This window comes from Pan troglodytes, chromosome 11 (genome assembly GCF_028858775.2).
Source record: "Pan troglodytes isolate AG18354 chromosome 11, NHGRI_mPanTro3-v2.0_pri, whole genome shotgun sequence".
Taxonomy (NCBI): Eukaryota; Metazoa; Chordata; class Mammalia; order Primates; family Hominidae; genus Pan; species Pan troglodytes.
The window spans coordinates 12999072-13020755 of NC_072409.2; the positions used below are offsets into that span (position 1 = coordinate 12999072).

A 21684-nucleotide genomic window follows, 5' to 3' on the forward strand; every position below is an offset into this window, starting at 1 on the left:
TAAAAATTATTATTAAAATAGAGATGGGGGGTCTCACTATGTTGACCAGGCTGGCCTTGAACTCCTAGCCTCAAGCAGTTCTCTCATCTTGGCCTCCCAAAGTGCTGGGATTACAGGCATGAGCCACTGCACCCAGCCAACATCTGTGCTTTCCTGAAGGAAGAATAACCCTAGCCCCAACTCAGAGTGTATGAAGTCTTATTTTTTTAAACAAATTTCATCCTTGCTTGGTTATCTGGTTTCTCTTCCTAAAGGATATTAAATGCAGAATATTAAAAGAGGGAGAGAGAATGACAGAACTGAAATAATAAAGACAGTGGGAAGTGAAAGCTAACAAGAGTTGACCAAAAATAAAACTAAACAAAAACTATTAAAGAGCATTCCAAAAACTCAGTAAACGGTGTAGTATGGAGCAATTTTGTGGCACAACATAGAGCCTTTTGCAACCCTGGGAGAATCATGATGTTCAGTACTTATACAGAAAAAAGTGATAAAACAGTATTTTCTTTTCCTTATACTCTAATGCAGAAGGAAGGTCTATAATATGGAATTTTAATGCTTAAAATGGAAAAGGGCTTTTTGCACAAAGGTTACCCTAGCTCTCCACTCCAGTGATTCTGGATAGATGAGGTTTCATTTGTAGTCATTTAGCCTCCCATAGAGTACTTGCAAACTCAAGCTTGTCGTAGACTTTAAGTCCCTCCAAGGAGGAAATTCCCGGATGCAGCACTTGTTTCTTATCTACTTCTCTAAGAGCTGAAGAATAAACCTCAACCAATACTTGGTTATTGAAATGCAGTGTGGTATTTTACTAGAACAACTTACACATGAATTGAAGCGTCAAAAGGCCCTCATAAGCCATTGTTCTTAATTTATTTCCTGAAGTACATGGAAGCATTTCTGCTGCATTCGGAAGTAGGGTACTTGTCTCAAGGAATAGCACTTGTTTAATTATTTGAATTGCAAGCTGAACCAGTTGTTTGTTTCATGGAACATTATTATAACTTGAAAGAACAACTGACAAACTATGGTTATTCAAATGAATATTTGGCAGACCTTTTCTTGAAAAGGAAGGAAGTGAGTCTGTGACTTCAAGGAGAACAAGTGATAGTATTTATTGCCAGTGATGAAGTTCAAACTTTCAGGTGAAAATTAGAGTTTTGGGAAATTTCCATCACTGAGCTTGGCTTCTCATCGCTTAAAGACTTTTCCGATATCAGTAGTGATATTAATGAATGTGATTTTTTTTCGATATTGTCAAATGAAATATGTCAACATTTGGAAAATCTGCATAACTCAGTGAACCAATATTTTCCAGACTACTGCATGATGTTACAAAAGCAGGCAAGGGGAAAGATTCAAAATGTAAAACAGACCAATAGATTTTAATGTAACAGAATACAAAAAAGTTTATTAATGAGGTTTATATTCCACATTGCAACTAATCTTTAAGAAAATACCATTTATCAAGTTCAGTGTAGTATCAAAGAGGAATATTTACAAAGAAGAACATTAAAATATGCCTCACTTTTCCAAAAACATATCTGCGTGAGTCTGGCTTTTCTTCATTTACTTTAACCAAAACTATATCACAGCAGATCAAATGCAGAATCAGATTGGATAATCCAGCTGTTTTCTGTTCAACCAAATGTTAAAGAGATTTCAAAACATAAAATAGGCTGGTACGGAGGCTCACGCCTGTAATCCCAACACTTTGAGAGGCCGAGGCAGATGGATCATCTGAGGTCAGGAGTACGAGACCAGCCTTGCCAGCATGGCGAAACTCCATCTCTACTGTCTCTACTAAAAATACAAAAATTAGCCAGGCCTGGTGTTGCACCCCTGTAGCCCAGCTACTCAGAAGGCTGAGGCAGGAGAATTGCTTGAACCCAGGAGGTGGAGGTTGCAGTGAGTCAAGATCATGCCACTGCACTCTAGCCTGGGCAACAGAGTGAGACTCTGTCTCAGAAAAATAACTAAATAAATAAATAATGCCACTCTTATTTAACTTTGGGGAAATATAAGGGTTTTTCCATTTTAAAATATGTTAATTTGTAATGGGTTTATTATTTTAGTGAATTAATATATATTTTTTAATTTCTCAGTTTTAATTTCATTTATTTTCTTTTTTTGTTTGTTTGTTTGTTTTTGAGACAGAGTCCCGCTGTGTTACCCATGCTGGAGTACAGTGGCCAGTGACATGATTCCGCCTTACTGCAACCTCCACTTCCCAGGTTCAAAATTCTCGTGCCTCAGCCTCCCAGCCCAGCCTCAGGCACACACCACCACACCCGGCTAGTTTTTGTATTTTTAGTAGAGACAGGGTTTCTCCATGTTGGCCAGGCTGGTCTCGAACTCCTGGCCTCCCAAAGTGCTGGGATTACAGGCGTGAGCCACCACACCTGGCCGAATTTCTAACACAATAAATGTTGATAGGTATAATCCACATAAGCTTTTTGGACTCCTCAATAGTGTTTAAGAGTATTAAGGGCTTCTGAGACCAAAAAGTTTGAGAACTGCTGATCTAGGGTCTTGAAAATCATCTTATGAAGCTTGGACTTTATTCTGAGGATGACAGGAAAAGAAGCACTGCACAGTTTTAAGTAGGGGGTCCAGATGGTATGTTTTAAAAGAATGACTCCTGGCCAGGCGTGGTGGCTCACGCCTGTCATCCCAGCACTTTGAGAGGCCGAGGTGTGCAGATCACTTGAGGCCAGGAGTTCGAGACTAGCCTAGCCAACATGGCAAAACCCCATCCCTACAAAAATTTCAAAAATTAGCTCAGCGTGGTGGTGCACGCCTGTAATCCCAGCTACTTGGGAGGCTGAGGTGGGAGGATCACTCAAACTCAGGAGACAGAGATTGCAGTGAGCCCAGATCGCACCACTGCACTCCAGCTGAGTGACAGAGGAAGACTCTGTCTCAAAAAAACGGGCTGGTGCGGTGGCTCATGCCTGTAATCCCAGCACTTAAGGAGGCCAAGGCGGGCAGATCACCCAAGGTCAGGAGTTCAAGACCAGCCTGACCAACATGGCGAAACCCCGTCTCTACTAAAAATACAAAAATTAGCCTGGCGTGGTGGCAGGCGCCTATAATCCCAGCTACTCTGGAGGCTGAGGCAGGAGAATGGCTTGAACTTGGGAGGCGGAGGTTGCAGTGAGCTGAGATCGCACCACTGCGCTCCACCCTAGGGGATAGAGCGAGACTCTGCCTCAAAAAAAAAAAAAAAAAAAAAACTCCTGTGAGTAGATGTTTGAATCTGCAGAAGACGTGATCAAAAGAAGGAAAACCAGAGAAAAAGCAATAGATGATCAGGACCTGGGTGAGAGCTGTGGTCCCAGGATAGAGAGGGACGGAAGATAAACATGTGAAAACTAGGAGACCAAATGCCCAGTACTTGGTGCGTGGTGAAGCCTCCAGTTGTGCCACCACAACTGCCAATTTAAGGGGAGATGCTGATGTCTGTTCTGGACATGCTGCACTGGGGGCCATGTGGAGGTGGCAGCCATACCCACTGCTCAGCTCTGAAACTCTGGAGAAAGGTATAGGCCACATAGCTGCTTCAGGATCACCAACATGTGAGTAGTAACTAAAACCCAAGGGCAAACCCGACACAGGAAAAACGTAGAGGAGGTGCTGATCAAGGATAGAAGTCAAGAAGACCATTGCTTAAGGGACAGGTGGAGGTCCAGAAGATCACAAAGGAAATGTGAGAAACAGATGACTGGAGACGTGGACCCAAGAATCAGGTGACCGTGCCTCCAGGGAAGCCAGGACTTTAAGAAGTGTCGAAAACAGCTGAGAAATCTCTACTGGATCTCTCGACATTGAGGGCATAGTGACCTTAGCAAGAATGTTTTCGATACATGAGAGGAAGGAGGGAAATCACATTGCCATGGGAGTTTTTATAATTAGAGATTTAATTATGTTTACAGGAAGGAGCCAAAGAGAGAGAGAGAGGGAGTTTGAGAATCCAGGCAGAAATGTAAGTAGGTCAGGCACATCCCCGGCTCTAGAGGTCAAAGAGGTCATTACTATGGTTGCCCAGGCTGCTGCCCACGCAGGAGTGCTTGGGAAGGAGCACTCCCTTTTGCCAGTTGAATTACCTTGAGCTGAAGCTCCCTGCAGGCAGCCCAGAACTGTTGCTTACGGTGGAGAGGAGACCCAACCAGGAGGGAGTTTTCAGCCCAGAGACCAAAGAACCCCAGTCCAGCATTTCCTACTAGGACCTACAGAAAGATACAGCTTTGCCTAAAACAATGTGTGTTCCCATCGGTTTCCCCCAAGAAATCCAGTGAGAATGTTCCCCTCTCAGGCCAGGGGGCCCAGAAGACATCAGACCTTGGAAACTCAGTTTTCAAAAAGTATCCATGCCTGATGTAAAGGAATTGAGAAAGAATCCCAAGCCTCAAAGCTGTTCTTTGCAGCCTTATTTATAGTACTGGCAATTTTATAAGTAACCCAGAAGCCCAACAGAGATAGCAACATGACCCATAGCTCACATCACTGGTTGGAATAAGATGCAGCCATTGAAAACGGTGGTTATAGAAATTGTTGCAACAGGGAAAGGGGTATGGTAAAATGTTAACTTAAAAAAACTAAGCTCAACTTCTAGTATACAATCTGATTACAACTGTGAAAACAGGCGAGAATGGTTAGGAAAGAGACCGTGAATGTCATTGTGCTAGTGTTGGGATTTTGGGGTGGGGTGTGGAGGTTCTCCTCTGTCTTCTAAATTTCTAGTATTTTTAATAAGGAAAAGAAACAGGTTTATTTTTATATTTTTGGCAAGTGGTGACACCTGGGGGTTTAGGCAAAGGTGGGCTGCAGGCTCGTTCTGGCAGCTCCAGCTCTGACCAGTCATGGCCAGCCACAGTCAGTACTGGCAGGTTGTGTTAGAAGAGACCCTCCCTTGAGACTTTTCTTAAGGCAGATGGAAAGTAAAAAAAATGATAGCCGGGCATGGTGGCGGGTACCTGTAATCCCAGCTACTCAGGAGGCTGAGGCAGGAGAATCGCTTGAACCCAGCAGGCAGAGGTTGCAGTGAGCCGAGATGTCACCACTGCACTCCAGCCTGGGTGACAGAGTGAGACTCCATCTCAAAAAAAAAGAGCAAAAATTGAAAATCAAAAAAAGACCCTCCTTTCAGTTGATTTGCAGTGGAAGTCTGGGAGCACCTCTTTTAGCAGGGTTGTGAGTGCTGTTCCTGTATGTTTAAGCCATCCCATCTCATGACCACAGCAGCCTTTCCAACATGGCCACGCCCCCTGAACTGGCAGGAAGAACCTGTTTTTTCAGCACAGCCTCCTGTTTTAGTTAGAATCCATAATACAGAAGATGAATTAAAGCACAAAAGCTGGACGTCTCCACTTCTGACATTTGTGCCACTAATTAGTTTCTGCTTGGTATTAAATTCCATCTTCTCTCTCTTACTTTGAAAAACTTACATAAGTGTAAATACAGTTCTACATATCCAGATTTTCACTTCAGTACTCACGAGTGGAGGTACAGTTTCAGTATCTGCCCTGAGCATGTGACCAGTGCTTAGATGCCACATTTATACGCTCTTATATTGCATTTTATTTACATAGCACTATAAAAGCAAATCTGCTCAAAGGAGGCTCAATTAAAAATGCAATCTTCAAAGCAATGAGCATTTTATCATAAAATACCAGTTCCATCATAGTTAAATGAATGACCACCTCCCTGCTATATGCAGGGATGTATGTGACATATAAGAGATCACTGACAGATGCTGTCCTCTCCTTTACAGCCAGGCAAACCTTGGAAGGGACGGTGCCTTGCCAAGGTCCCACAGCTGAAACATGGCAGAGCTAGGATTTCATCCTAATTCTAACTTCAGGAATTATGCTTTTTTTCCTCTGTGTCTCAGGCTTTTGTTAAACCTTAATTTAAACAGAATTTAACAATTAATGCAAAATAATTTGAGCTAATTGGAATATTAAACTTTGCATTTTTTTAAAGTCATACTAATACATAACTTTTTCTTAGCTGATTTTTTTTTTTTTTTTTTTTTGAGACGGAGTCTCGCTCTGTCACCCAGGCCAGAGTGCTGTGGCACAATCTCGGCTCACTGCAACCTCCGCCTCCTGGGTTCAAGCAATTCTCCTGCCTCAGCCTCCCAAGTAGCTGGGATTCTGGGTGTGTGCCTCCATGCCCAGCTAATTTTTGTATTTTTAGTAGAGACAGGGTTTCACAGTGTCAGCAAGGCTGGTCTCGAACTCCTAACCTCAGGTGATCCATCCACCTTGGCCTCCCAAAGTGCTGGGATTACAGGCTTGAGCCACTGCGCCCAGCATCTCAGCTATTTTTTTACAACTAGTGTCTCAGCTATTTTTTACAAAGACAGCTTGCTCCTGTGACTTAACCCTGTTCCTATGAAAACCGCTGGTGGTCTTGGAATTTTCAAAGGTAACTTGCCTACCTCTGATTCCCTCTAACGCCCCAGGGAGATGCCTGGTGGGCTGCAGCTGAGGAGGTCATTGGCCCCCTCTTCTTCTTCTACCTGAGATGAACTGTGAGGTGTCTAAGGCTGATCGTATCTGATAACAGGTGTTCTTTCGTTCAGTCAGTATTGAAGTGTGGGCAGTTCCTTCTTCCCAGACACCTATGGTGGAAATTTACTATGTGGCATAAATTACTCATGTTTATTGACAGATTCATTTCCAGCAAGAGGTCAATGAATTGTTACACTTTAATATATAGGTCTTGGTCTGGGTGAAATTATGAAAGTGTGAATTCTGATTATTAGCTATTATTCTGTTGTGAAAGAGTCTCCCCATCCTGCCAACATTGCCTTCTCTGTAGTTCTTGCCTCCATTCCTTTTCAGTATCCTTTCTGCCCCTGTCTAGCTCAAAACTGCACTCACTCCTACCTGGCTGACTACGGGAACTGCTTACCTCGCCTCCAGGCTCCAGGGAACCAGGGAGAACACCCTAAAACACAGTTTGCCCATTCCTTTCACTTGCCCTGCTTAAACCCCTCTAGTGACCCCCATCAGCTGGTGACTCCAGGCACTCTCAGCCCTTTGCGACTGTCCCTCTCCCTCCCACCTGCCTGCCACACATGACCCTGGTCTGCCCAGAGCTCCCATGGAGACCCTGTATGTTTGCCCATGCCGTTTCCTTGCCCTGTGGCATCTTCCTCTTTTTCACCCTTCTCCACCCTCACCTTTACCCAGCTGACTCCCTGCCCTCCTCCAAAACTGCGGAGGTGTCAGCTCCTCCCAAGAAACTGTCCCTAGTGGCTCTTCTCCACCTCCGGCCAGGTGCTTCTGCCTTGGTGTCTCCACGGCAGCTCCCTGCGTTTACCTTCTTCACGCTCATCATATTTGACTCTCGGTGTTCATTTCTCTGTCCTTTGCTCTAGCCCATGCTCCTGGCAGAGCCCAGACTGAGGAAAACTGCCCTTCTGGCCGCCCAGCGAAACAGGGCTGCTAGCGAGGGGAACTCGGGGCAGAAACGCCCGCGGAGTGAGTCCGCGCCATGTCCTATGGCCCAGCATGGCTGCTGATCTTAACCTGCCCTTGCCCCCCAGGGTTCCGCTCATCACTCCTTGCAGAGAGCAAGAGGGGGCTGTCTGCTGTGGCTGTCCACCGTGCCTCGGCCCAGTGATCAACTTTGCAGCTGTGTCATTGTTCAAGTCCAAACACAAGTGCTCCACAGAACGTTCTCTGCCCTCTGTTCCCCTCTCCTATGGCGTGAGTGCTTTCACTGGAAAGGACAAACAGACCGGAGGCTTGAGGGAGAGTGGGGGAATGTTGGGACTCTTCCTCCTCCTCACCTGCTTCACTCTTCCTCAGATGGGTGCTGGAATGAGCCCTGGGGATAGGCAGGGGACACACACAGCCTCCACATGCAACCAAATACATTCAAAATTCAGAGGACGGGATTTGGGGTTACTTGGTTCAAATATGCAGCCTTTCAGGAGACTTGGCTTGGTATGATTTTTTTGTTTTTTTCACGTGACTGTGCAGATGAACCACAGGCCTCCCCTCTGTCAGCCCACTATTGACATGCTTCACAAGCACCATAGTCCCAAGGGGACAGTGTCAACGCTTCCTTTCTGAGGCTCTTAGGCCGTGCAGACTACATATTACATGTGCTGTGTATAGATTGGGCTCTGCTTAAAGTGCAGGAAACCTTTTTAACAGTGTCTCAATTGTTCAGGCAAAACATGCTTTAGTGCTTTGAGGTTTGGTTTGGTTTTGTCAGTGACAAGCGGGAGCAGGTGGTGTGGACAGTCCATAAGCTGTCTTATCAAAGTGGTCAGTGAACCCCGAAGCTTCGGGTCTGCAGGTCTCCCTACAACCTTCTGGTTCTTTCTAGCCCCAGGCCCTGGTGTCTTTGTGTGTCGTGACCAGTTGTCAGCAGGAAGGCCTCCTGGAGGGGGTGTCTCTTTGTCCTTCACAGCCCTGTGTCCTTTGTAGATGGCTGTGCTTGTTCACAGCATGGCCAACAAAGGTGCCCGCATTGTTCCTCCACACAGGGATGTCACCGACAAGATTCTGATGTTGTGGGGTAGATCCTGTGAATGTGAATAGATACAGACGCACACAGAGATGCCTCTGTGTAAGGTCCACCTCCTTATTAGAAACACAGAATTTATATGTTAACAGAGTGATTAGCTTCCAGTCAGGAATTCTCACATTTTAGTACCATGATTTAGAATCAGGCTAAATTTGTCGAGTGTCTGAAAGTGAGGTTTTTCAGAAATTATTAGGTAATTTTTTCAATTTAGGATTTATAGTCACAATTAGTACATCATAATGATGTTTCCAGGATAAAATACCAGTGGCTCAACTTTTCTGGCCACAAATGTACAACATATATCAGTTTATTTTTGGAGATCTGAAAAATTAGCTACTGTAAATAAAGTCCCCAAGAAGATTTCTCCGGGAAAGAGGTGAACTTACAGTAATATGGGTGATATATTATTAATTAATAACTATGACCAGCCGCTGCTTCAATTAAAAGGACAACAGATGAGAAGGACTAATAGAAAGGATGTGCTGAATTTTAATCTTACAGACACTAAGGTCTGTCGAAAGACTAGGGAAGGTCATTTCTGGGCGTTTTGCAGGAGACCTGTATATTAGAGATGTCACCTGCTGCTCCTTGGTCTAGGAAGGTTTACTGAATACTGACTACGTGTCTCTCTTGGGCACTGTTCCTTTGCTTGCCAGTAATGGAAACCAACTTCAGTAGCTTAAGGCTAAAGAAGAATTTCTTGGAAGGCCACAGGGGTCTCCTAGAACCCAAGGATAACAGTGCCGATAGGCCGGGGCAGCCCCCATGGGCCTGAGCCTAGGAGTCCCAAAGCCCCTCATCTTATTCTCAGTCCTTGTGCCAGTTTAGACAGCCCAGCATCTATGTCTGCATTTAGAAGAGGGAATCCAATTGACCTGTCTGGACATAAAAGGACAGGCCCAGATAATGTAGCCATGGCTGCAGGTATGATAAAACAAGCAGGTTCCTTTGGAGGGCCACGGTACCGTGTGGTAGGCCCACACAAGAAGTGCGCCTAGAAGTGTGGTTATGAAGACTCACCCAAGAAGGCGCCAGCTGAGCTGAGCCACCCAGGATCAGCAGATCTTTCCCATCCAGGTCAGTGAGAGAGGACATCCCAGGCTTGGGGAAGAACCTGTGTAGAGGCTGGTGTGGCAGGTGGGAGTGTGCAGCACTCTGGCAGCCTGTGGCCTGTCGGGGCAGCGGAGTGAGATGAGGCTAGACCAGGAAGCAGTCCCAGAAATGACAAGTGTCATCCTGAAGGTGGTAGGACGGGGCATGGAGAATGGAGACCTAGATCAGATTTATATTCAGAAGCTCTGCCCCCTGGAGTCGGTCGCTTTGTGAGGTGCCCGCTTTCCATGGTGCCCCCCCCGCCCCCATCCTCCCAGGGTTGAGATGACCTGAGGCCTTTGGGAGCAGCTTCCAGCAGGGTCTAAAACTGGGATTCCCCCTCTCCAGGCAGGAGTCCTCTCCCAGCAGGAGCCCAGGCTGTGGGAGCAGCCTCATAATAGTGTGGCTTTTGACCCTTCTCCTTCCTGTTGCTCATTTATCTGACTTTAAACACAGTTAGTTTATTTTTAGAGTAATAATGTGGAGTTAATTAGCCTTCTCCCTTAAAAACGCCACCTTTTGCATGTAATTATCATATAGCAGCAGTTCCATCAAGCCTTCCTAGCGTGGCATTCCCCTGAATGCATTCCAGAGTGGAATGGGACCTAACTGGCTGTTGAGTCTTTAAAATTTTTTCATTGTCCGTTTTATACCCAGCCTGTAATGAGAAAACAAACTACTCCTGGGAAGACTAGGTGCTGCTCAGCCTCCACTTGCTCTTGCTCGAGTTGGAATGATAGGGGAGAACATATGGAGGCCCCCGCCATAGTTAACTCACCAGAACCCCTCAACACAGTTTTCTGTCTCTGCAGGTCACGCAATATTTAAACTCACATATCTAAGCAATCACGACTATAAACACCTCTACTTTGAATCGGACGCTGCTACCGTCAATGAAATTGTGCTCAAGGTGAGTATTCCTTCTTGAACCAGAGACAGGGTAGGTGGGTCCAGCTTCTCTTCAGGCTGTTTCCGGCATGGCCGCAGCCCCACCCACTCCGCAGCTCTATAGAAGGTTCCCGGGCCCAGTTTGGCAGAGGAGGAGTGTCACGGCTTGCCAGCCACCCAGGGGTGAGTGCCTGTGCCAGGGCCACACCAGCCCCCGCTCAGCTGCTCTGCACCTGCTTCAGTCAAAGCAGGACCCTTTTCAGTTTCCTCCCAATCCCAATAACCCTGGCTCTTCTTGTATTTGTTTATTCCTTTTATGTACTGTTTATTTTCCTGCAACCATTGTCAGGAGCTCCTTGAAGCTCCTGGAGCAGACTCTGAGGAAATTATTATTGTTTTGAAGATAATTATGCTGAAGGTGATTTTAGCAACCTGTTCTAAACATACCTAACTTTCTGCTAGACTTGTATGTCACCATACCTAAACAGTATACTCACTGAGCACCTTCTGTGTGCCTGGCCACGGCCTGGGATGCCATGGTGACAGACTCTGTCCCTGCCCCTGGAGAGCTTTTCCTCTACTGGAGGAAACAGGCATAAAACACAAAATTACAAAGAGATTGTTAGTCTCAAAGGTGTGGGTGTGTCACAGTAAACTGACTTGGGGTGGAGGTATGGAGGCAGGGAGAGCTGAACCCTGAAGGATGACTGAAAAGGCACAGATGTTGACCAGGTAAAGAGAGAGGAAGCACCACAGACAGGCAGCCTGGGAATGGGCTGAGGCAAGGCAGGCACAGGGGGATGGGGGGCTGGCGGGGCTAGGCCGTGCAGGGCCTTGCAGAGTGGAGTGTGGCTGAGAGGAGCTCTGCTTGGCATGGGAGCCTCCAGGGGTCTTGCGGATTTGGGAGGTCTGGGATAGGACCCGAGATCATACGTTTCCAAGAAGCACCAGATGCTGCTTTGGCCGCTGGTCTGGGCACCACACTCTGAGTAGCCCTGGACTAGGGGTCTCAGCCTCTCCCAAGCAGAGAATCCTTTCTTCAAGCCAAATCTTCCATAGGTTGATCAGATAGGAAAAGCAGCTGCTGTGGCAGAGCAGGGGCGAGGACCAGAGAGGGCTCCCCCACCCCTAGTTGTGTGACCCTGGCTAGTCACATCACCTTTCTGGGACTCAGTGTCCCCACCTGTAAAGTGGGGATCATGGTACCTATGCTACCCCACCCCACCAGGGCTGCTAGAGTACAAGTCAGATGAGACATGGTAAACCTATGTAAGTTATCATTCAGTCTCTTCTTAAGAGTTGAAGTCATCACATAATAGCAGAAGTAGCGAAGATATGCTGAGGGACTGCACAGTGCAGGACCTGGGCCAGAGGCTCCACGTGTCCCATCACAGTGCATCTTCACAGCTCTGTGAGATCATGAGATAAAGTTGTTCCCATTTCCCAGATGAAAAGTGAGGCTCAGGAATAAAGTAGCAGAGCCAGGATCATGACTCTGGTAAGTTGGCAGAACCAGAACTTGCCCCCAGATTTGACAGATTTCAGACTTGTGTTTTAATTCCCCAGATATGCATGACCTAAGAGTTGTGTGGGAGATTTCAATGAAATAGAATTGCGATCCAGGAATATATTGAGACACATTCCCCATGGCTGGAAAAGATTTTCAAAAGGAGTAGGTAGCAATTTAAAACAGCAGCTGGAAGGACAGTTTGGAGCAGACAGAGTAGCATGATTAGCTGGATGAAAGGGAGAGGGTTCGTAGACCAGCCTGATCAGAGCTCCCCCTTGGACCAAGGAGTGGGGACACGGGCCTGCCTGAGAGTGCTTGCAGCCAGCGAGCTTCGAGTTACCCACTGGAGCATCACAGACAGCACGGGCCCCTTGTGCAGAGTGTTCAGGGACCTGGCAGAGAAATATTCCATTACCCCGATAGGGGCTGGACTTTTTTTTTTTTTTTTATAGCTAGCATTAAAATATTCAAGACTTGAGAAGGATTCTAGTAAAATTATAATCCCATGTTTGACATCAAAATAATTTTCACAACAGCAGATTGATGACAGAAACACAGGTTTATGACTTCAGTATGAGACTGTGGAAGATCAAGTGCAGAGAAATCATTTTACAGGTCCAAATGCTCCCTCGAAGCAGATGCTTCTCTGCAAAATCCGTGAGGTCTGTCACCTTCCCTAAAGTGTCTGTTTCCATATCAAAATATTTGCAGAAATATTGCATCATGCACAAGACTCCAGAAGAGTTGTAGCATACCCCAGGCCTGATTTACTTAGAGCTAATGATCATGAGCCTGATGGAAGATGAGATAGTACTTCTCCCACCTCTGATTTTTTTTTTTTTTTTTTTTTTTTTGAGACAGAGTCTCACTCTGTTGCACAGGCTGGGGTGTAGTCGTGTGATCTCTGCACACTGCAACCTCCACCTCCCGGGTTCAAGTGATTCTCCTGCCTCAGCTTCCCGAGTAGCTGGGATTACAGGCACCCGCCACCAAGCCCGGCTAATTTTTTTCTATTTTTAGTAGAGAACGGAGTTTCACCATATTGGCTAGGCTGGTCTCGAACTCCTGGCCTCAAGTGATCTGCCCACCTCAGCCTCCCAAAGTGCTGAGATTAAAGACATGAGCCGCCAGGCCCGGCCCCATCTCTGATTTTTATAGCAATTGGAATACTTAGTTTTATCCACCATTCCTGCAGTGTCCTGAGTGTGTCTTTGTGAGCTTTGCACCAGTACCAAGCAACGGAAGCCCAGCCCTGTGTCCAGGAGCTTGGGAGAAATGTTGTTGCCATCAGAAGCTCTTGAGGAGTCAGTTTAGACTCTAGTAATGCATGCTGTTGTTCTAGAATTCAGGAATTTTACATAAAATGAGAGCTTAGATGGAAATTGAAGGGAGGAAATAAGAGCCACAATCTGATGTCAAATAAACAATCATGAACAAGCAAAGCCTCCATCGAGCTTTTTGCGCTTGTAGAAATAGGAACGTCTCCCATTTATTGGACACCAGCTACATGCAGTACATCTAATGTCCATTATCTTGTTTAATCTTCCTGACCGCCCTCCAGAATGTAGACATTGTCCCCATTTTATAGAAGAGGAGATGGAGGCCCAAGGTCACAGAGCACACAAGGGTGGAGCCTCTACTTGAACCTGGCCCGAGAAGCTCCAGAGCTGCCCTCTTCCCATCAAGATGTCACTGAGCTAAGCCATGGGTGGTCCCTAATTCCACAGGCTTTGAGATGAATCTCAGAGGAGTTGTCGGGCTCTTCAAATCAGGTTCTTCTCGTGATCGAGTGATGGAGGCTGTGGCTTTATTGACCATGAAAACTCCCTATATTTTTATGCCTTAAGCTGTAAAATGCGTTGAAAGTGAAACACTCTATAGTGCGTAGAATTGTGCCAGTTTTAAGCCACAGCATATTAACCAGCTAATGGCAGAGCAAAGGGCGTTTTTATCTTTTGATTATTACATTATCTTTTGATTATTACATTAATCTTCCATTAACATTATCTATGTGATTATCACAAAGCACTGAAGATAATAAATTTGGGAAATAGTTGGCTTGTTAAGGATCATTTTAAAATGCTTTTGTCAAGTTATATGTGCCAAAAATACACTGAAAACACTAGGTTGGCTGAGTGTGCAAACAGTATAATCCAAAGATTGCTTGTATTAAGAATGATAAAACCTCTTATTTCCATACACTGTATTGTCCCAAATCATCAACCTGGCCCTGCGGTCCTCATGATTTATTGCTCTCAGCTGGTAACTTGGCGAGGCAGCGGGCAGAGCGTGTCAGGCCTTCTGTACTCACGCACCAGCCTTTAACGCCTGCTGCTCCAACCAGCAGAGCAGAAAGTTGGGAGGGACAGTGTTGAAGCCTCGGCCATCTGAGGCGTTGCCATCTCGCACTGCCTCCCCTGGGAGCCCTCTGGTTCCTTCTCGGAGTCAGCAGAAGCTCCTCTCCCTCTGGCACAGGACACATGGCCCTCGGAGTAGAATCAGCAGAGGCAGTGGCTGGCCTCTCTTGTCAGAAATATTCAGCCTTCTAGTCAAAACTTTTAGATACTTGCAGGTGAAGAGAAATAGCATCTGTTCACCAAAAGCCCCAGCCAGAGGAGCAGAGGAGGTGAGAGGCTGCGGAGCAGGAAGGGGTGTTTGCCAAGCGCCTGACACCTTCTAGCTTTGTGACCTTGACTAAATGACATTATTGTCATTGGCCTTGACTTCCTCACCTGTGCATGGGGATGACAGTGGCATCTGTCTCAAGGTTATTGTGAAGATTCCATGAGCGCTGAAAGGCACTCTGAGCAGTGCCAGTTGCCACCACTGATTTCACACTGCTGCTGCCGCCCATGCCCAGGCACAGGCTGTCCTCAGCACTGGGGCGTGTGCATCCCACTGTAGCACCCCTCCCTGGCTCCCACCACCTCATTTCACTAAGCCAGCCAAGCTCTCGCAGTTCCAGGGACACTCCCTTGCGGTGTGCCCCTGCTGTGCCTTGATGCATGCCGCGTCTCTCCTCCCCGTTGCGCACTCAAAAACTCCTGTGTATCCCTCAAAAGCCTGCTCACTCTTTTCCTCTGGAAGCCTTCCCTCCTCCACATCTCCCTGATACTCAGCCCCATTCCTTGGTGCTCCTCTTTGCCTGCTGCGGTGCTGGTTCTGCTGCTGGACACTCACTCACCAGGCAGCAAGCTCCCCAGGGCCAGGACCAAGTCTCAGCGTTGTAGCGCTGGGGAAGTGCCTGGCGGTGCAGCTGCTACACAGAGTGGAAGATGCACATGCGACTCCGGGCAGACTCCCAGGGCTTCGTGGAAGCAGCAGCGTGCAGAAGGCCTGAGAGGAGCCCAGTAGGCAGCCCCGCCCTTCACACAGGGCTCTCTCAGCCCCCCTCACAGCTCTCACCCTGACTTCCGCGTGGCCTAGGCCACTTTGGCCTCCCTCTCTGAGCCTCTTTCCTTTTTGTCAAGTGAGCCCTGCCTGGCTGGGCACTCATGAGCCCTGAAGGAAGCACTGTGGTGGGAAGCTCTGCGCCTGGCTGGTGGGAGGCTGGATGGAGAGCCTGTCTTGGTTTGCTTTTCATCCCTGTGTTCTCGGCCTTCACACAGGGAAAGGCAGGCTCAGAGAGGTTATGTGCTTGTCCAGGTCACACAGCAGGTGGGAGGCATAGCCAGGCAGCCCAGGGCACAGCCTTCCGGGAATGGCTCACGCCAGGAGGGAGCATGGGCTCCGGAACCTGAAGAGCTCGCCGCTCACCGACTGGGAAGCCTGGACTGGCCACTTGGCTTCTCCAAGCCTCTGTTTTCCCATCGTAGAGCGGCGGCTCTGGGCCCAGCCGCTACCAGGTTGCTGTGATGACTGGACTCCTTCCACACGACAGCACCTGGCCCTGAGGCACCCAGCCCAGGTCAGGGCCTTCCCTGCCACCCCCTCCGATGCCCTGGGTGGGTAGGGAGCGGCTGGCAAGGTGACCGGGCTGTGTGCTCTTGTTTCTAGGTTAACTACATCCTGGAATCGCGAGCTAGCACTGCCCGGGCTGACTACTTTGCTCAAAAACAAAGAAAACTGAACAGACGTACGAGCTTCAGCTTCCAGAAGGAGAAGAAATCCGGGCAGCAGTGACAATGGCCTCCAGCCTCAATCTGTTCCGTAGCTCAGAGCCTGCCTGCCAGGGCCAAGTGCCCTAGAGCCCACCCGGTGTCCTGAAGTCCTCGGGGGGAGGCCAGCCCCTGGCTCACTGGCACAGGGCAGGTGGGCTCTCGGGGAAGGTGTCGGGGGCCCCTTGGAGGGAGCACTGGGGACATTGCCATGGGACGGAAGTCTGCTTGGCAGTGGCTTTGATAAGCGATGCTTGGGGGTCAGACCACCCCCTAGAGGAGCCACGTGCCACCCAGCCACCTTCACTGCCTGCCACCCTGCCCGAGGATGTACAGAGCCGTGCCCACACATTTCCTTGCAACTTGATCAAATTTCTTAAAGCAAACAAAGAACAAAAATGTACATTTCTGTTTTTCCTTTTAATAAACAGGTGTACTCTTTATCATGGTTGGTATGATGGACCATTCTTTGGGGCGGAGGATTGATTATGTTACTCTCTTTAAAATCTGTTCCCATATTGAACAGGCAGATTGGAAAAGCTATGGTTCGATTTCTCAGAAGAAATGTTTAGGTCTTAGTCGATAGTTTTAACTATGCCATTTGTTCAAATGAATGCATTTGCTTCGAGGGTAGTGTCTTACTAAAAGTTAGGAACAGAGACCTAGTGGTGTGTCACTTTCCCCTTCAGCACACCCCAGCTTCTGACCTCAGAGCCCAGGAGCTGCGTGGACAGTGTGGGGTGCCGGGAGGAGGGGCGGTGGCTGGTCCTCAGGCACGCTGCACTCCCAGCCAGACATGGTCTTTCCGTTTCTTAAGTAGCAAGTGTAGGTTTCAGCTGGCAGTTCCACCTGCATGTGGATTTTCCCGGGATTGGAATCGTCTCTGCTTCGCTGCCTTGGAAGGGGCCACATTCCCCTTTCCTCTTCTCCTTTCAGCGCCTGCCTCCTTTTTCAAGCAGGCGGAAAGCTGCTGTTTCTCACATTTCAGGGAGAGGGGTGAGCGGAGGGAGACCTGTGTCCGTGCCGTCCGGCTCCCTGGGTGGGAACAGGCAAGGGATCAGATGCCCCTGACACCACGCCTCTGGCCACACCAGATGCCTCTGCAGTCCTCGACAGCCTCTTCAGTGTCCCTCCTGCGGTGATGTCCTTTCTTACTGTCCCCAGCCAGGGCCGGGGACCGGTGTTTCACTGAGGACCTGCATTAGAAACATTTTTTAAATTGTTGTACAGGAAGAGATGTGTCTAAAACAGCATCTTAAAGCTGAGTGTATTTCTTTGCACAAGAGGTCATGTTGATGAATTCTTCTTTCATTCTGATCTTTGTTCAGCCAACAGGAGCGTCCTTTTCTAATGTCTTCCATTCCTACCCCCCACCCAAAAACAAAAGAAATATTTGTAGCTTGCTATCTGTATTTGAATTTTTAGCAATTTTATATTTAGATACTTTGAAAATGGAAATGACTAATTTGGTCATTAAATCTTGTGACATATTCAATATTAAAATGATATTAAAATAAAAGTCATATAAATACACACTTTTGCATATTGCGTTGAGTTCCTGAAGTCTGGAGTATGTGATGCCGAAAACCATGACTCTGCCATGAGCCTCCTGGGTGGTGGCATTTGCCAGCAGTTGACGAGGAAGCAACATCTCTGAAATGCACCGGGGCCTCTTCGGTGCTAAGCACGACAGGCTGGCCCTCTTCACTCAGGGGTGACATCAAAGTCATCACCTCCTTCAGCCACAAAATCAACACCCTTCTCTTACTGTGAAATGCAACACTCTCAGTTTACATAAACACATGTGTCCAGGTGAAGGAACAGTGGAAAGGGAACACAGCAGCCACCGCCCAGGCCCAGCACGGATCAAGACTCTGCATTCAGCTTTCCCTGAGCCCCCTTCCCCCACCCTACACCTAGATCTCTAAAGACAGGACCGTGAGCTCTAGGACACAGGCATCTCACAGTCTCCCCGGCACGGGCTGGGCAAAGGCAGGAGGAGCTCGGCACACCCAAGATAACGGAAGTGACTGATGGGCCCCACTTCTGCTTTCCACCAGGTCTCTTGACCTGGCCCTGGCGTGGCCCCTGCCCAAGATGATGTGAAAAGTCACAGTGTTGATGATAATTCACGACTGGGCCTCTGAACTCGGTGGAGGACTTGCAAGGTGTGGGCTGCCTGGCAGGCCTGGGCAGTGGGTCCTGGGAGCCCTGGCCTCACTGGCCCCTGGGAGCCACCCTCCTCTTCCAAGGGCCCGCTGTGCGCTGCCGTCTGTAAACATGCAGTAACGAAACCCGCACAGGCAGCCTCCGTCAGGTCCCGTCACCACCTCCATTGCAGGGGTCAGGAACTGGAAGGGCCACTTCACTGGCCCCAGACTCACCGTGAATGACTGGCGGACACGGTAGCCCTGCTCTTAACCACTGGGCTCTGCCCTCCACAGGTGGCAGCCGTGTGGCTCCAAGCTGGTTCCTGCCTCTTGGGCCCTCATTTTCCTAAGCTGAAAATGAAGGTGCTGGATTAGAGGACCCCACAGACCCTTCTAAAGCATGTCCTAAATGTCTCAGCATCTTGGGAGCCCAGCCTTGCTTCCAGTGGTTTCTGTTTGCCAAACTTTGCCAGAGCCTCTCTGCTTCTGAGGGAAGGTCCTAAGAGCTGAGAATGCTGTGAGCTCGTCTAGCCCAGCCCAGAGACGCTTCCAGCCCAGAGTCTTCGGCCTCTGCCTGCATACCTCTGGCAGTGGAGCGCTCACTGCTGCTCAACTCAGAGCTTTCCCTTGTTGGCCAGTTTGGTCATTCTTAGCAGGCCCTGCCTGCTTTGGGCCATACTCGCCCCCACCTCTGAGGCCCAGGCCCAGCCTGTAGCCCTGCATCCCCAGCCTCTGCACAGCGCATTCCTGGCCCTGGCCCTGAGCTGGTAGCTGCCTCCAGACACTTCCTATCCAGGCCCCCAGGACCAAAGTGCACCACACCTCAGTTGTTCCTCAGCTGTGTGGGGACCACAGGGATGTCTCTCTGTCTCCTCTGCATGGATTAAGAGGCTGGGAGGTGATCCCCACCCCAACATGTTCCTGAACACCTGCCAGCTGCTTCTTAGGGCCGCTCACTTCCCCAGATCAGGGACTGCAGAACATCGGGGGTAGAGGCGAGCGAAGATCAAATCCGGCCGTCAAGACAGGCCAAGAGGTGGGGGCGAGTGGCCCTCCGGCCACACCACTGTGAACTGCATGCGGGTGGCCCACGTGCACTTGGAAGGTGCCAGGGAGGCAGGATAGGGCAGTGGGCAAAGGCCTGAGGTATGAGGCGTAGCCTGGGTAGGCTGGTGGGGGCTGGGGACACTCACATAGGACCCTTACCCACCTGCTGAAGGGGGCCCCTGCCAGCTGCTTCATGGACCTCTGCGCACCCTCTGACTTGAACAAGCCCCTTCCCCTCCTGGAGCTCCAAGACTCCTGTGACAAGATGGGTTATTAAGCCAAGGCCAGGAGGATGGGGCGCCAGCGCTCTCTCAGTGGCCTTGGGTGAGTTACTCTACTTCCCTGAGCCTCAGTTTCTTCTTCTGTTAAAGGGAGACAGTACCAGCTCCTTCAGAGGGACATGGTGAGGGCGGGGTGAAGTTCCTGGCCAGGCCCTGCCAGGCTGTGCTGCGGCTTCACAGAGCATAAGCTCACTCCCTCCACACGAAGCCAGCTGTGGGTCCCCACGACCTCTGGGGGCTTCCACAAAGACTGGGACCGGGGCAGGAGGGCCAGAGAATGGGGCAGCAATGGCAAAATGCTAAGGCTGGAAAGAGACACAGGCACCTCTCATTCCCACGCACATCCCATTGGCCAGAACCCACCGCATGGTGCCACCTACTCCAAGAGGACAGGCAGCATCACCGCCCGGGCATTGAAGGGCACAGATGTTTGGGAAACAGTTGTAATGTCTGCCACCAAGAGGTGACTCCATGCTCCCCAACATCACTGTTCACAGGCTCCCCATCCCGAGGTGGCTCCTCATCTATGATTTATTATTTTCCCTTCACGATCCAGGCTAACGTGATTCTCTGCCTTAACCATCCTAAGCAAGAACAGCCATGAAGCCATGGGGTTGGTGTGCTGCATGTGTGTTCTGATGCACGTGAAATAACTGTTGAAATGAAAACACCCATCTGCCTGCCCCTAAAATGCTGCTGCGTGTGGCCTCAGTGACACACCCCACATGACAAACGAGCATTTTAGGACTTCCTTTTTTTTTTTTTTTTTTTTTTTGAGATGGAGTCTCGCTCTGTCGCCCAGGCTAGAGTGCAGTGGCGCAATCTCGGCTCACTGCAAGCTCTGCCTCCCAGATTCAAGTGATCCTCCTGCCTCAGCCTCCCGAGTAGCTGGGACTACAGGCGCCCACCACCACGCCCAGCTAATTTTTGTATTTTTAGTAGAGACGGGGTTTCACCATGTTGGCCAGGCTGGTCTCGATCTCTTGATCTCGTGATCCACCCGCCTTGGCCTCCCAAAGTGCTGGGATTACAGGCGTGAGCCACCGTGCCCGGCCGCTCGTTAGGACTTTCTATTCTTTCATCAGCACCCGCCTCCCACCTGCTATTGAGCAGCTCATGTTAGTTATGAATTAACTGTTTTCTCCATTATTCTCATGCCCACCTAATTCCCATTTTACAGATGAGGAAACTGAGGCCAGGCCATTGGAAAGTGGTGGAGCTGGCCCAGGGTCCTGCTCTCTGGCCTCCTACCCCCACCCAGCCATCCCCCAGCCTCTCTGGGCCTCTGTCTTGGCCCTTGGGGCCCAAACACCCTGGATTCTGAAGGCTCCACAGAAGCCCCTTTCAGAGGCCCCTGCTATTTGGAAAGCAGCCAGGGAGAAGGAAAGAGTTAAACCCGTCGCGTTGTGTTCCCACCAAACACCTCTGCCTAAATGCAAAATCCCAACAGGGCGGTGTTCCATGTGCTTGATAAAAGCCGTAAGAGTGATTTGTGAAGTCTCGAAGCCCGGTAATCTCGTCAGCATAATGGGATTATATTTCAAATCACCACAGCCTGTTCATTACCCATTTAAACTCCTCTGACAGAGGAAAACTTGCATAAAACGTGCGTGGCAGCCCTGGCCGACTTCCCCACTCTCCTTCCTGATTAGACAAACAGATGCTGAGGTCTGGAATGAAAAAATAATGTGCCCATTTATTCATTTTTCTGACAAGTCACAATAGATTTTTAACTGCCAATGAGTGACCTCCCAGAGGTGTGGCAGCCAGGGGGTGCCCGCCAGGCAGTGAGTGGTCATTTCCGCCCACGCCGGCCCCCCTGCCCTGGCTGGATTTCTCCTGGGGCTGGAGCTGGCTGCCTGAGCCCCTCTGCTGCCCCAGCATCGGCGCCTGCAGCCGGGCTGGGAAGGGCTGCCCACTGGGCCTCTTGGCGGCCACCACCCAGGAGGTCTGGGGGCTCCAGAGGCCACCAGGACACAGTGATGCCCTAAAGCCACATAGCTTGGGGTAGGGATCCTGGTCCTCCCCTTGGCTAGCCTGACTGGTGTTGGCTAGCCTGACTGTCTTTA

At 49.2% G+C, this 21684-nt stretch overlaps 1 protein-coding gene across 10 annotated transcripts in view; it reads left to right on the forward strand.

Annotated features, from left to right (window-relative positions):
- The window catches only part of MAPKAP1 (MAPK associated protein 1), a 266415-nt gene extending 249835 nt beyond the window's left edge, over positions 1-16580 (forward strand). For all 10 annotated transcript variants that reach the window (XM_003312320.7, XM_003312321.7, XM_054658424.2 and 7 more), the window contains 2 exons: positions 10455-10552; positions 16037-16580. In XM_003312320.7, the coding sequence (XP_003312368.1) occupies positions 10455-10552; positions 16037-16162 (224 nt within the window). In that variant the 3' untranslated portion in view covers positions 16163-16580. The remainder of the gene's footprint in view (positions 1-10454; positions 10553-16036) is intronic.
- Positions 16581-21684: the final 5104 nt, after the last annotated feature.